We start from the raw sequence: 16874 nt of genomic DNA, 5'->3' as shown, positions 1-16874 counted from the left end.
ATCTAAAAGAGAATGGGATTCTCTCTCAGTGGACTCCTCCTATGACACCTCAGCTAAATGGCGTTTCGGAGCGTCGTAATCGAACTTTGTTGGACATGGTTCGATCTATGATGAGCTTCACTGAGCTCCCGCCTTCGTTTTAGGGCTATGCATTTGAAACGGCGGTATTGTTGTTAAACAATGTCCACACTAAAGTAGTGAACAAAACTCCATCTGAATTATGGAATGGCAAAGCTCCTAAGTATTCGTACTTAAGAATTTGGGGATGTCCTGCTTACGTGAAGCAGAAAGTGGGAGATAAGTTGGATAGTCGATCCACCTTATGTTATTTTGTAGGATATCCAAAGAATTCAATCGGATATTATTTCTATCATCCTACTGAAACAAAAGTGTTTGTTTCGAGGAATGCCACCTTCATGGAGAAGGAATTCTTACTTGATAAGAAAGGCAAGATGATGGAACTCGAAGAAATACGAGAAGAACCCGAGATACAAAATAACGATCCCGCACCTCTGGAACCAATAATTGACACGCCTCTTCCTAGAAGATCCAAGAGGACTTCTAGACCTCCTATTCGACATGGTCTGCTTCTTCAAGGGGATCAAAGTGAACCCGACATTGGATGTGATCCAAGAAATTTCAAGAAAGCAATTTTTGATGCTGATTCGAACTTATGGCTTGAAGCTATGCAGTCGGAAATAGACTCGATGCATACAAATCAAGTTTGGTCTTTAGTAGATCCTCCCGATGGAATTGTTTCAATAGGGTGTAAATGGATCTACAAGAGAAAACTTGGGCCTGATGGTAAGGTACTGACCTACAAGGCACGATTGGTCGCAAAAGTTTATACTCAAAGACAAGGTGTTGACTATGATGAAACTTTTTCACCAGTCGCAATGTTCAAATCCAAAAGAATCCTTATTGCCATAGCAGCTTGGTATGACTATGAGATATGACAAATGAATGTGAAGACTGCATTTCTTAATGGAAACATTAAGGAAGAGATCTATATGATGCAGCCCAAGGGATTCACATCCATGGGAAGCGAGCATAAGGTATGCAAGCTTCAGAGATCAATTTATGGTCTCAAACAGGCATCAAGAAGTTGGAACCAAAAATTTATGAAACAATAAAGGACTTTGGTTTCATCAAGAACCCGGAGGAATCGTGCATATACAATAAAGTAGTTAAGGATACTGTGACATTCTTAGTACTTTATGTTGATGACATCCTACTCATTGGAAATGATGTAGGGATGTTGCAGTCAACAAAGATATGGTTGTCAGGTAGATTCTGGATGAAGGACTTAGGTGAGGCATCCTATATTCTAGGAATACAGATCTATAGAGATAGATCTAAGAGAATGATAGGACCCATTCAAGCAACCTACATCGACACCATATTGAAAAGGTTTTCTATGGATGAGTCCAAGAGAGGACATCTACCTATGTGCCATGGAGTTTTTCTATCCAAGTCTATGTCTCCCAAGACTGACGAAGAGATAGAGAAAATGACACACATACCATATGCGTCAGCCATAGGGAGTATCATGTATGGGATGATATCTACCAGACCGGATGTGGCCTATGCTCTGAGTGTCACGAGTAGATACCAAGCCAATCCCGGTCAAATGCATTGGAAAGTTGTGAAGGATATTCTTAAGTACTTAAGAAGGACTAAGAATGTATTCATGGTTTATGGGGGAAGAGAATTGAAATTAGAAGGCTATACCGACTCTAGATTCCAAAGCGGCGTGGATGACTCGAAATCAACCTCTGGATTTGTATTCATGCTCAATGGCGGTGATGTCTCTTGGAAGAGTTCCAAGCAGGACACCACAGCGGATTCCACCACTGAGGCAGAATACATTGCAGCATCAGCTGCTGCTAAAGAGGCCATTTGGATGAGGAATTTTGTCCAAGAGTTGGGGGTCATTCCTGAAGCTGTTGGTCCAGTCCCGGTGTACTGTGACAACACTGGTGCCATTGCTCAGGCAAAGGAACCAAGGTCTCATCAAAGATCCAAACATATACTGAGGAAATACCACATCATCCGGGAGATCGTGGAAAGAGGAGACATCACTGTCGAGAGAGTGGCCTCTGCAGACAATATCGCTGATCCACTTACTAAGCCCTTGCCAGGATCATTATTTGACAAACATCGCAAAGCAATTGGACTACGTAGTATGACTAGTTGGCTTTAGGGCAAGTGGGAGATTGAAAGAGTGGGTGCCCGGTTAGCCAACTTGTGGCTAAGGGCTTTTGTGACTCTATGTGTAAACAATCTTTGTTTAATATAATTTACACTTTTATATTGGCATTTACTTTATCTTTTATCATATTATTATGTTGTGACGTATTATACGATGTTTAGATAAAGACCTTGAATATACTAGAGTGCATGTAAGATGTGATAGTAGAATTGAATGACTATCATGAAACACATCTTATAATCACTGTATATTCTAAACAGTTCCTAGTCAATTGAGTCGTCCGCTAATAAGGATAAGGATCGCTCGAGATTGAGACTAGCATTTGCGATTCCTAGTACCACGTTTCATTGGTGTAGAACATAGAGATGTTCTAAGCATGCAAATGGATATTTATATGATGGATGATCGAACTACCCTATTCGGACTTTCCAAGTGGTTATCATTAATTGAGTAGATAAGTCCGCGATTTTGGTTGTACACCATTAGTCCTTACTACTTGAAACATCATGGAGACTCTATATGTTAGTATTGTACTTTGACTCGTTTACCGACTCTATGAGGGTCATTAGGTGTCGAGATTGGGTACAGTTACGATACATATAGAAGTCAATGCTTTGTTGTCAAGTATTCACCACACGCTTGCGAGTGTGGATATCCTATGCGATCTGAGGAGATATTAGTATGATAAATCTCTGGCCAGAGTACATGATGTGTTTTAGATTACTTGGTTTCCTAGTAGCACATGCGATGTCACTATTTGATCTTCAAGATATATTGCATAGTTATCGAATCTCGAACGACTCTCGATGTACCAATGGTTGTTGGTTCGATCGGGATATATGGTTGAAGGGACCGTACTGTACGCTAACCAAAACCTACTGGTTCTTGCAGGCACTATCAGTGATACCTAGGGAATCATGGGGCGATGTTGCTAGGCGCTCTTACCATGATTCGATGGGTAAGTCGGAAATTGTTGTTCCGAGTCACAAGGAGTTGTGAGCCCACGGTTAGCTGTATCCTTGAACCATTGAGGGTTACACAAGTAATGAATTACTAATCTCCGTTGAGATAGTTGAATTTAAAGAGTTAAATTTAGCGAAAGAGAAGTTGGACTTCTTAAGTAAAGGGAGTGGAATTTCCTAAAATGACATAGGGATGGGCATTTTTGGAAATCACTGAATTCGGATTCAGAAAAATTATCTTGACTTTAAAAGGTGCAGAAATGGTTTCTGAGCACATTTGTGAAATCAGTTTATCAATCGGAGTCATGATGAATTTTATATTAATTTCTATAATAACAGGCTTGGCTTGTTGGGCTTAAATTATGACTAATGGGCCCTAAGGAGTTAGTGTCCTATTAGACATATAATTTAATCCAGTACAGAAATTATATATATCACACATAGGGATTTTCGAAAAACACAACATCTTTGCAATTTTTTAAAATCACACATATTATTTCAAGTAGGAATTTTCGAAATTCTTACTCCCTTTTGTGAGAGAATTCGGTCTGTGATTTTTTCTGAAAAATTACATTCTGAATTGACATATCAAATCTGTAAATCTCTTCGATAAACATCTGATTGATTTCTAGTGCAATCAATCAGAGGGTTTCTGTTTTCTATTCGTGGACCTAATTCAGGAGTTGATCGAGCAAGTCATCAGTTCCTGAGATTTACAAGAAGAGCAGATTTAATCTGTTGGAGTCCATTAATCAAGCCAAAGCTTGAAGAGGTAAAATATTAATTGTTATTATTATTTTACTTATAGATTTTAATCGTAAGGATTTGATACCCATGATATGGAATCGTTCCATATCTGAAAATAAAAATTTTTAAACTTCCGCTGCTTCGGGTATCAGATCTGACTGATCTGAAAACGTGTTCCAAGACTTTTACCCCTGTTTTTCTTCTGTGTTGATAAATAGATATAAGAAGATTCTCCGGGCGGTGGATCGTACAAAAAACTTCTTACTTGGTTACTCCTAACTTACTACGGTTAGTCTTTAAAATAATATAAACAATAATGAAACATGACAATTAACCTCTATATAAGACAATGTTTGTGTGGAATGCATTCTGCACTCGCAGAGTTCGGAGTCAGCTCAAGAATCCAATGTTGACAATTGCATTACGTTCTGGATTCTTTAACCAGTTAATTACATTCTCAAGTTTTTCAAGAGTATGACAGTTGAAAGTTGATTAACTAACTACTAAAATCTTTGTGAGATGGTATTTTTATAGTATTACTCGTTGTTACGCGTCATATTTTTTTTACTATTTTGGGTGTTGATGGCGATTATAAATTAACCCTCATCACATTTTTCAGAATATACTCTTTTGCATTTCTCTACGATTTTCTTTTAACCAAGGTGAAAATTTTAAGAACAAGTTTTTGACGATGTGTAGCGTTTTTTGTCTTTTTCTACTACATGGTGTAGCAAATATGTTGCTCTCTCATGTGTTTATATTTCTTTTCTCGCGGAATCATAAGAACTATCAATATCTGGCCGTAATTTCAACCTTATTCTTATTTCTAAAACATCCCGTCATTATGCTAAAAAAAGGTTTTTAATTATTTATGATCTATGATTAGTGTCTTTTTATGATTCTGCTGCTCATAAATGAATTGATTGAATACATGTACATCAACAATTATCATTTTATGTACAAGCAAAAAACTATTCACCGAAGTATTTTATTGAGCTTAATATATTGTAGTTATTATTTCGCTACAGGGGACTTGCTAAGCACTTTTGTCGGATGAAGACTAAAGATTATGACAACTATCTACTTTCAAAGTAAACCAAGTTTCATATCTCCTCATGCCTAAAAAAACCACCAATTTCTTCGGATCACTTCTGGCCAGCTATTCCGAATTTATTGCCTTCCTGATCGTTTTGCAAAGGGTTGCCTACACAACAGATTGCAAGCTTTGAGTACATATATTCTCTTCTTATACTTCGTTTCTCCTCTATACGAGGTGCTAAATTCTTATACATGCTTTACTGCATTCACTCGTGATGTGCTTCTTGTTGATTTTCTCTCACCTACTACTGTCATCGAATGCTGAAAATTATCGTACTTCTTGGGCTTGGTGGGACGATTTCGACTCCTCTTATTTACATTTACTGCTTTCTACCTGTGAATTTTTAAATTACTCCCTCAACTTACACGGAGGCTATGTAAAATATCATACAATAAAGCAACAAATGAAACATCTACATTTTTGTAATTAAGTATAAAATGACTAAAAAATATAATATGTATTTATTCTGTTCTAATAGCCAACAAGACATTAATAATGAATTATTGTGAAAGAGGTAAGATTAATACCTTTTTTTAAATATTTTTTTAATAATAAGATTTAATTACTGTTTGAATAAATAGAATAGAGTTTATCAAACAATGTTATAAACAGAATTTGTATTACATAACATCAGAATAAACAACAAACTAACACCTGTCATATTGATTATGACTAATCTATTAATATTGAAATAGACAAAATTAGTTGAACACTTGTCACAAACTCTCAATGACTGAGCGCATCTTTAACCTACTTTAATAATATAGTAAGATAAGCATACATTTGTCATATAAAATTTCAATTTAGACAAAGTGTAGTTTAAAAAATAAATCAAATGGAAAACAATCTTTAGTGCACTTGTATCGATTGTGGACAATGTTATCACAATTATATTTTCCAAAAAGAAGTTGATGAAATATTTAGAAGATTTCATTCCAATCCAGTGTGGACTGTTATCTTGCGAAGAGTATTCTAACAGATTCAGACATAAATGATATATCCAAGAGCCAGTATACATACAATAAATGATTAATATAATAATAATCTTGTAATATAAGAAATAAACTATGTTGTAATTGATATATATATATATATATATATAAAGATATGATAAATTGTAGGTCCAATAGAATAATGTCACATCATTGATGGGCATGGTAGGTGGACACTTGAAAGAAACTATATATATATATATGACGTATAATGTACGAAATATTTTAAATTATATGTGATGTATAATATCAATAAATCTTCATTTTTCTTTTTGACTCCTTTCAATTTTAAAATTTCTACAATCATTTTTAATTATGTTTATTATAAATATGGGTAAACAACTCAAATATTTAGGTGTCTTTACCTAGTATATACCTCTATATCTATTCTCCGTGTAATTTATACTATATAATTTATACTATCTAGACTAATGATAAAGATGTAGCACCTATTAGACTATTAGTAGTAAGTACCTTGGTATGTCCATTTTTAAATGTGCAATTATATAACTCCTATTTATAACGTATATATACAATTAGTTACTTTATTCAAAACGAATTCAGAAAAAAAAAAAATTACTCCTACAAATAAAAATGATTATTTTTAGTTTAAAGTTAATTATCCCATAAAAATGTCTAAAAATCGTTGAAAGAAATTATTATTTTTTAAAAATAAATAAATTTGATATTTTCTCATATATTATAATGTAGACATAACGGGTGTGTTCGTTTCGATAATAATATATTAAAATTGAGGGGTTGGTAGTAGTACCTTAGCATAGTGAACCTCATTTTATTTTACCATTTAATGATTATGTAATTACCAAAATGATATTTTTTTGGTCATTTGATAACTACTGATTTATGAAAACAACACATTTATAAAATTATTTTATTTATTTACAAATATGTCAATTCTCAAAATTGTTCTTTATTTTATTCGTTACAAAAATATACTATATAACAGAAAACTCGTGCAACCGAAATACAAAAATCATGAATTCATATTGATATTCTGATTTAAAATAAATTAAAATTATCGGAGATGTAAATATTGCTTCCGGTATGAAAAAAATCAATTTAATGAAACAGATTTTTTATTTGGATCACCCATGAAAAATATTAGTTTTTATTATAAATATGAGTTGGGTTGACAATCTCATCAATAAAAATCCGTAAAACTGTCGCATAAGAGACTTACTCTAAGTCAGTTACCATGTCCTTGTAGCTATAAATTTCTATATACATCTCGTCCTACTCAATTAGATTGTATTTCTTTTTAATTCATCTCAATTATATAGTCTAATTTCAATATTTAATATTATATTTTTTTACTTTTTTATCCATTTATCTCTATTAAATAAATATTATTAACTACTTATGCAATTATTTTATCTCATTAAAATATTCATTAAATAAGAATAACATAGAAAAATGATTTATAAAATGTAATTTTTCAAATAATTTCTTAATTTATATGGAAACATACCATACCATTTTATAAATGAATGAGATGCTAGAAAAAAAATGGACACGAGTCGACACGACAACTACCTAAATTTTTTCCCGAAAGATGATGTAAGAAAATAGATTTTTATTTCCGTTTTTTTGACATCTTTTCGCCAACGTTTCCAAATTCTCCCACGCTACAGATTCTTTATCGTCCATTTCCGACATCATTTGGCGCCGCACTTTCTCTCTCTACAAGCAGCAGCATGAATATCGGAACCCTACCTCGCTACTCCTGCCACCCCTTATTCCGCCCCCCTGACAAAGTATTGAGACGAAACTTCGTTTCACAGAGTAGGAATCACCAGATTTTGATCAAGAAACAGAGCAGAATCGTGATCAGGAAGTGTTTCTCCCCAAATGAGGAGAGCTTTGCTGAAGTTTCAGCTCGTGAAGGAGAAAGGACGGACACGGTGGAGAAAATGTTGGAACTGGACGAGATTTCCGACAAGAAAATCGAAGGATTCTCGGAGAATGAGAGTATGTGGAATCAGTTGATTGAAATCGTCAGGTTCTCTGGACCGGCGGTCGGGCTTTGGATTTGTGGCCCGTTGATGAGTTTGATTGATACTGCTGTTATTGGTCAAGGCAGCTCCATCGAGCTTGCTGCTTTAGGTATCAAAATTTTTGCTTTCTTGCTTGTGTTTGTTACTCATTTGGTTCTGATGTTCTTTTTTGCTTGCTCGGTAGCAGTTTTAAGAACTTTGCTTCATATTTTGAATTTGATGTTATGGAGCTCTCGAATGATTTCATTCGTTTTGTTGTCAATTGAAGTTTCATGGTTGGTTTCTCGTGTCTGCAGGACCGGGGACAGTGCTTTGTGATTATACTTGCTACATATTCATGTTCCTCTCGATTGCTACTTCCAACTTGGTTGCTACATCTCTTGCTAAACAGGTCTGTCGATTGGACGAGGCTGCTTATCAAATACTTTATAGTATACATTGATTGAGATTGTCATTTTGTGCAATCATTGCGAGTGAAGATGAGAACTTTACTTAATACATGGTATATGCTTGATTGCAATTAAGTGGTGCAGGACAAACTTGAGGTGCAGCATCAGATATCCAGCTTGCTTTTTATTGGATTGGCTAGTGGTTTCCTGATGCTTTTCTTTACAAGATGTTACGGTAGATTAGCGTTAACTGGTAAATGAAATTTGTTCCCTTGTAGCATTTTTCCTTTTTGTTTTACTGTGATTTTGCATTTCATTTGGCTGATGTCTTCAGGGTTTGCTGGGGCAACTAATGCAGATATCATAAGTGCAGCTGATACTTATGTTCAGGTATATTAATCTTGACCATTTTGGTGATAAATAAGATTGAATATTTTGTTGATGCACCTGAGTATCAGAAGATTTATCAATGCAATGTTTTGTATTTGTTTCGACTTTGAAGATTTGGTCTTTTTGGACTGAGAGTGAGGACTAGTTTGTGTTCTGTAGGACCAGGAGGGAGGGGCATGGGTTCATGTAATGATGATATCATGAGCTGTGATACTCTATTAGCCTCTCAAATATGAAAAAGAAAGCCAAATATTTCCCTTGAAGTCACTTTCTAAGCATGAAAATGTAAGATTAATTTAATGTGTAGTTTCATTGTATTTTTAATGATGGAAGGGGTTCCATGTTGAGCTACATTATGAAGGCTTAGGATGTAGAGTCCAGCACTGTCAAACTTCTTTGAGCTCTTTGTTTTACCCATTAAAATCCTTTTCATGGTCACTTTAATTTCCATTGTAATTTAAGCAATAGATTCTATAATAGAGTAATTCACAAATAAGTTTGCTGCAACCTCGGATACATGACCACGTAGTGATGACTTAACTGATCTTTCTATTTCTAAAGTCAGTTGTTTGTTAATATCATAAAATGTCCTTGTTAATATTTTCCAGATTCGGGGATTAGCATGGCCAGCAGTTCTTATAGGATGGGTTGCGCAAAGTGCAAGGTCCACCACTACCCTTCATATTATATGTCTTTATTGCTGGATGTGATCTACATGTTGTTTACACTATTTTTGTTCCTACCGGTCATCGGGACATATTTGTGTTGGCATTTGAAACTATTTAGGCTGCCTTTATTGTATTGTGCTTTATTTGTAGAGACAGCTATGATATTGTCCTTATTATTCATCGAATAATATTTTATTCTAAACTTTGCTCTTATAAATGGCTCACAGTATGTGCTCTTCTTGCACGTTTATCAATGCATTAAAATTATCTGCAGAATTCCCATAGCTGGTACTGGATTATCCTTTAATAATTCTCCTGGTGATTTTATGTTCAACTATGATAATTTTCCTATGATTCATTGAATATTTGAGCAGAAGAGCTGTACTTCGGTTGATATTGACTTTCTGAATTGATTTTGTATCTCCGAATCTGCTCACTTGTTCAGAAAAGATATGGTGGAAAATCAATTTGATCAAACTTATTCCCTGATATTGTCCAGTTCCTTGAATATGCTTGCCTTGGTCTCACTTCTTGGTTCACAGTTTGGGAATGAAAGATTCATGGGGACCGTTGAAGGCTTTGGCTGTTGCAAGTGTTATAAATGGCGTAGGTGATATAGTTTTGTGTAGATTCCTAGGATATGGTATCGCTGGAGCAGCATGGGCAACGATGGTGTCACAGGTTTGATGATCCAGCATTTGTTATCCTAAAAACTCGATACGAAGGCAATAAAAAATGTATAATTGATTTTTGCAATTTCATGTTGAATCACTTCTTTCTGTGTATATTTCACACTTGTGGGTTGTGTCGTAGGTTGTTGCGGCTTATATGATGATTGCGGCTTTGAACAATAAAGGTTATAATGGATTTGCCATCTCTATTCCAAAGCCTGACGAACTCCTTCAGATATTCATGCTCGCAGCTCCAGTGTTTGTGACAATGACATCAAAGGTTTGTGCGCCTTCCGTGATTCCGTGTCTGCTTCTTCTGCTCACTTATGATTCTGCTGTTTGTTTGACTTTGTTTTAGGTGGCCTTTTACTCTCTACTTGTCTACTTTGCTACATCATTAGGGACACAAGCTGTTGCTGCTCATCAGGTTGGGCGTCTTACTGTATTTTATGATTCACGTCATAGTTGCAAATCTACGAAAACCAGCCGTCCCTCATCAAGTTCTATTTGTTAGGTGATGGTACAAGTGTACTGTATGTGCACTGTATTTGGTGAACCACTTTCTCAAACTGCCCAGTCATTTATGCCCGAGCTTTTGTATGGAACGAATAGAAGTTTAGCAAAGGTTTGTGGTTCTGAAGTTATAGGCCTATTTTCATCAGGTTAATTCTGTTAATTATTTTGATTGCTACAATATTGAAGAGCACTCAGCAAATTGCTAGTGACAGGTGTAGAAGTTCTCATTTTCAAAAATCAGAAGCTTCTTTTTTCTTCACACCGTCCGATTTATGTGAAATATTTTTAGTTAAACTCAAGCCATCTGCAAATTTTCTATTATCCACGTTGTTCGGTCCCTTTATTTTCTGAAATTTTCCATGAAGAATAGGCTCGAACGTTACTGAAGTCACTATTCATCATCGGCGCGGTAACTGGAGTGATATTGGGAATTATTGGGACAATTATTCCCTGGCTATTCCCTAAAATTTTTTCCTCCGATCCTGCCGTCGTACAGGAGGTCAGAGATTCTTTATTTATTCATTTCGTTTTTTTTATTGGAGCTTGTTGTATAAGAAAAAAAAACTAAATGGTGTTTCCACTTTATTATGCTTAAGTGGCAATAATTGCCTCAAATCACGTTCCAGAATTGTTCTTAGGAAGCAATCATGCAGTCAAACTTCGTGAAAATGCTTTAGAAAACGTCACTTTTCCGTCTTATCTTCTCTGGTGCAGATGCACAAGGTATTGATCCCTTTCTTCATTGCTCTATGCGTCACACCCAGTACTCATAGCCTTGAAGGTACATTGTTGGTAAGTTGACTCTATTTAAACTTCTCTGCCATATTCGCATAGGAAAACACAAATGGCTGGAGGCTTTGTTTTTAAAAAATATATATCAGAAATAAAAAAACAAAAGCTGCTTTATTTATTCTCTGAAGCTATAGGACGGAATAACTTAAAATGTGTTGGTTATATATATTCAGGAGTTTTAGCCTTTTGTTACTTACCACTACAAGGTTTTTCCCAATTGCGTAGGCGGGACGAGACTTGAAGTTCATCAGCATGTCTATGAGTGGGATCTTTTGTTTAGGGACTCTTCTTCTACTGGTATGTAGCGTACCAAGCGCTTCTAGGAGTTTCATAGAAACTCTTCTTGTTTATGTTGCATTTGTAGATTAGTCTTTGTCCGGTTTACGTTGTCGATCAATCCATTGGACACACGGTTTATCTCATGTCATTAGATTGTACGGAATAGCGGCTATGGTTTAACTGGATGTTGGTTTGCACTGGTGGCATTTCAATGGGTAAGTTAAGAGTTACAATCTGATTAAACTCCAATTAATTGCTGTAAATACTGAAATAATATAATTGATGTGATTCTTGTTTCTGGGCAGTCTCGGTTTCTCGTCGCCCTTCGAAGGCTCACCACAGCGGAGGGTGTGCTTTATTCCGAGGATATGAGTCGATATCAACTTGGTGAGGCGAAAACTGCGTAAATTGGAAGTAATATAGCCCATTAGTGTTTGTACACAAATTCTTGATGATAAGTGCTAAACAAATCACGTTTCCATCAAAATTAAATCACAATTCTTGAAGCAGCATCCCGAAGTTGCTGTAATGGTGGAGTTTCTTGTTTAAATATAGACTAAAATACGAAGGCTGGTTGTAGTTCATAAATGGTTTTTAGTTTTCTTTGTTAGCTCTTGTTGTGGTTTAGTTGCTTAGCGCGCGGGAATTAAATAAATTTATGTGTGATTTTTTATAACATGAAATTGACTTTTTTGAACTATTTCATCATAAATTTTTGGGTTGGTTCTCAATGTGTATTACAAGCCTTGATAATTTAATGGGTCTGGGTCTCCGGGGTACATTGTTATGCTTTTTCCTATATTTCACTCCAAAATTAGTTCCAGGAAATTGTAGCTATGCACTTATTTGATGCAAGCAATAGTATTGTGTTGGAGGGTGTATTTGCTTCAAAATGATATAAAACACTTAAATAAGTACATCCGTGAGAAATGCTCTGAAAATGGTTAATGACTACTTACGGTAGGATAAATATCTTCATCATAGATCTAATACCATCGTTGAATCAAATATATATATATATATATATATATATATATATATATATATATATGTTTTAACTCTATATAAAATTTTATTTTGAGACAATGGTGGAAACTAAAATAGCTTGAACTTAGCTTTCAAAAGAGCTTTTTAATTGGTAGCATGAGATAAATAACATTCACGACTACCTACAATGGGATAATTACACGTAGGGATCTGTAACTCATCTCCAACTCATATTCTCGATTTTTTTACATTTATTTCTTCCAAAATATAGATCTCTAATATCTATTTTCAAGAAATTTTTCCGACCCATATCCTTTAAATATTACCAAATACTCAATTTTTCTATTTTTTTTTCTTTTACAAACAATCACATATATATATGATTAAATAATTACATAATATATCGTTCATCTGAATTAATTCGATAGACTTCAAATAAATCGTATAATATATTAATAAACTTGTATTATATTATTAAACATAAAACAATTAAAATTTGTTTTTATTGTTGTTTGCGCTTTTTTTAATTTGTTGGTGGTATATCATTTAATATTGTCTATTTTTATGTGTCAAAAAATATCGCATATTATCAAGTTAAATTAAGTCGATAATAAATATTTATAATAAAATGTGTTGTGTGTTTTTTTATGATTTTATTCATTATTTTTATTTGGTGTTTATTATAAATATTAAAATTACAATTAATTAATGAATAAAAAAACTTCAGATAAATTAAAAACAGATTTTAAAAAATTGAACACTAAAAATAATTCCAAAAATTAGAAAAATAATTTGGATAAAAAAAAATGCAAAAGTACCTTTTGCAATTTTAGAAGATGACATTTTTGTAATTAATGACATCCTCTAAAATCTCATTTATATAAACAGTGATCCATTCTCCATTTACTGTAGCATTTTCTAAAATAGAAAGTGCATACAGAAGGTCATCTTCAACTTGGGAAAAATCTCGGTTCAGTTCTAAATGTTTGGATACATTCCCGGTTCAATCCTAAATGTTTGAACGTTCCCGGTTTGGTCCCAAATGTTTTCCAAAAATTTTCGCTTCAGTCCTAAATGTTTTTATGTTCCCGGTTTGGTCCCAAATATTTTAAAAAAATTTCAGTTCAGTCCTATATGTTTTAGGTTCCAGATTTCGTCCTAAATATTTTCCAAAAGTTATCGATTTGGTCCTTCCATCTACAAACAAAGTGTGATAAAAAAAAACTTACAAACAAAAGACAAAGTTAAATAAAATAGAAGCTAATAATAATAATAATAATAATAATAATAATAATAATAATAATAAATGAACAAGAATTTCTTTCAAATGAAAATATAATATAAATTATGCAGAATAAAATTATAGAATAAAAAAATAATTGAACCGTGCAATCTTATAGTTAAAAACATTATCAATCACAAACAAATAAACAAATGTTTTATCAAATAACTAGTATTACTTATTTCACAAAATATTTGAAATTTTCAACAAATTTTTCAAGAGAAGAATACTTATGGTTAACAATTGAGAAAATATAATGAATTATTTGACCACTGTTGAAGTAGTGATATGAAATTAAGTTTTATTTAATAGTAAATTTTTCTCAAATACTAATTTTTTAAATTATAAAAAGAGTTTTAAAAAGATATATATCTTTTTCCAACCTCCATATTTTTTCTTAAATGTGCAAGCATCGTGAATGAGAATATAACAAAATTAATAAAAATGTGAAATAACATCATTAAATTTTAATTTCTCAAGTTTCGTTTATTTTATTTAAGTTTTTATTTTGTAGCATCATGAATTTAATATTTTCATTTTGAACATTGTGTAAAATTGATTTAAATTTGGATAAAAACTCTAAAAAATTTGTGTTTTATTTACAACTTGTTTAATGTTAAATATATAATAAATAATATAAAACTCAATCATAAATGATATAACACTACGCGGTGTTAGTTTTAACACACGAGTAGATGAAAGGATCAAACCGAAAACTTTTGAGAAATATTTGGCACGAAATCGGCAATGTAAAAATATTTAAGACTGAACCGGGAACTTTTGGGAAACATTTAGGACCAAACCGGGAATGTATAAACATTTAGGACTGAACCGGGAACTTTTGAGAAACATTTAGGACCAAACCAGGAACGTCCAAACATTTAGGACTGAACCGGTAATGTGTCCAAACATTTAGGACTGAACCGAGATTTTTTTCCCTTCAACTCATATCCTCTATTTTTCATATTCTATCCTCTAAAAAAGAGATCCGCGATCTCTATTTTCAAAAACCTTCTTCAACTCATATCCTCTAAATATTACCAAATACTCTAACTATTTTTTTTCTTTTACAACACACATATATATAATTAAATAAATACATAATATATCTTTCATTTAATGTTTTTTATAAATATTTAAATTACAATTAATTAATTAAAAAAATTCAAATAAATTTTAACTAAATTAAATAAATGAAACATTGAAATCAATTTAAAAAATAAAATGGATCAAATAACCCACTAACATTTAAATGTTTAATATAAAGATTGAAAATAATTTGAAACAAGGACCAAAAAATAAATTTGTATAGCAAAAGTCTAATTAATAATTTTATAGGATGACATTTTCGTAAATATGCTATTCTCCAAAAACCATGCCCCATGTGTACAGTAATCCTCCAAATATGGAGAATCACTGTAGCATCCTTCGAAATGAAGGATGCAAATGGAGATGGGTTGGAGCTCCAACCATCCTCTATTTTGGAGAAATTTTCCAAAATGAAGGACGGTTGGAGTTGCCTGAAGAGGGTTGGAGTGGAAACCCTCCTTTATAATGGATAGGGTTGGAGTTGGCCTAATACGCTTTCAAAACTCAAAAGTGTTCTGTAATTGGTAGCTTGAGATAAAATATCTGACTAATGAATGTGAAGTTACTAATTGTGGCGGTTTTTTTCACGTTTTAGGAATTTTGATTGAAAGTATCCAAGTTGAGAACTTTAATGTATAACTTTTGGGAGTTGATATTTACACTCCATTTTGTGTTATCTACACTCCACTTCATGTATAAAATATGTGTTCAATTTACTCATAAGTGGAGTGCAAATAACACAAAATGGAATGTAAATATCAACTCTCATAACTTTTACACATCTCGAGAATATAATTATCGTGTTTTTCTATACATAAGAAGAATTATGACACACCACTTCTTTCATAAAAAAGAGAGGTCGTGTCATCAAGTCAAGAGTTTTTTATGAGATAAAATTAATAATATACTGATATCTAAAACTATTGCCAAAATAAAATTACCAATGCTATAAGATAATTACCGTCTTGGTTAATATCGTTTGGTTTCGATATAAAATTAACTTCAAGTGTCATCAGGAGGAGATTAAATAGCTATTTGATATCGGAGTGCACACGCGGCACGCCATACGAATAATGGAGAGCTGACTTGAGGAAAGACCGAAAGATTATAGTTTGTAAAGATTTGCTTGTTCTATATTGGGCTTTTATAACTACGGGCCGTACGCTTTTCCATAAATTGGGCTCGAAAAAACAAGAAGTAGCAACGACATTTTCTTGAACCCCAAAATGAAGTGGACAAAAAGATGAGACATCACTCTCCCCGTCTCTCGATTATATAAATTTTTTTTTTGTCTTAATTATATAGATTTATACTATATTTAGTAATATTTTTATACTTTTTTACTAATATATATTTATTAATTACATGTTGGAATTTTTACAACTATTTTTTGAATATATTAAATTGGGATAAAATGAAAAGTTTGTATATAATTTATTATTTTAATTATTTTTCTCAATTTGTAAAAAAAAAACGACTGGAGTATATAATTAGGACGGAGGGTGATATGAATGTAGGAGGTGTATTCGAAGATTCATATTGTTCTAAGATTTGTTCGTTGATTTACAATCGAAAATTGAAGGATTTGGAATTTATGAAAATCAAGTTGAAATACTTGAAGATCAATTTGAGAGTTGTCTATGCATCCTTGAAGTGTTAAAAGTCAAAAAAATGCAGAAAATAAGTTTGGGACAAAAGATGTCTCGTCCGAGCGCCATATATTGCCGCTCGAGCGAGCTCCATGAAGAGTTTCGGGCAGAGGCTTTCTCACTCGAGCGCGGATT

At 33.1% G+C, this 16874-nt stretch overlaps 1 protein-coding gene across 1 annotated transcript; it reads left to right on the top strand.

Moving 5' to 3' along the window:
- Window positions 1-7614: 7614 nt before the first annotated feature.
- LOC140863154 (protein DETOXIFICATION 46, chloroplastic) lies at window positions 7615-12378 on the top strand. The gene is made up of 14 exons (XM_073266346.1): window positions 7615-8136; window positions 8324-8418; window positions 8561-8669; window positions 8751-8806; window positions 9415-9470; window positions 10017-10155; window positions 10288-10425; window positions 10504-10572; window positions 10660-10770; window positions 11032-11160; window positions 11376-11453; window positions 11679-11750; window positions 11885-11947; window positions 12038-12378. Exons 1-14 carry the CDS (start codon window positions 7728-7730, stop codon window positions 12137-12139), a joined length of 1626 nt encoding a protein of 541 aa, XP_073122447.1. The 5' UTR covers window positions 7615-7727; the 3' UTR covers window positions 12140-12378.
- The last annotated feature ends 4496 nt before the right edge of the window (window positions 12379-16874 follow it).

Source organism: Henckelia pumila, chromosome 4 (assembly GCF_033568475.1).
Source record: "Henckelia pumila isolate YLH828 chromosome 4, ASM3356847v2, whole genome shotgun sequence".
Lineage (NCBI taxonomy): Eukaryota > Viridiplantae > Streptophyta > Magnoliopsida > Lamiales > Gesneriaceae > Henckelia > Henckelia pumila.
Note: the sequence above shows the minus strand (reverse complement) of the source record. Positions and strands in the feature narration are given on the sequence as shown.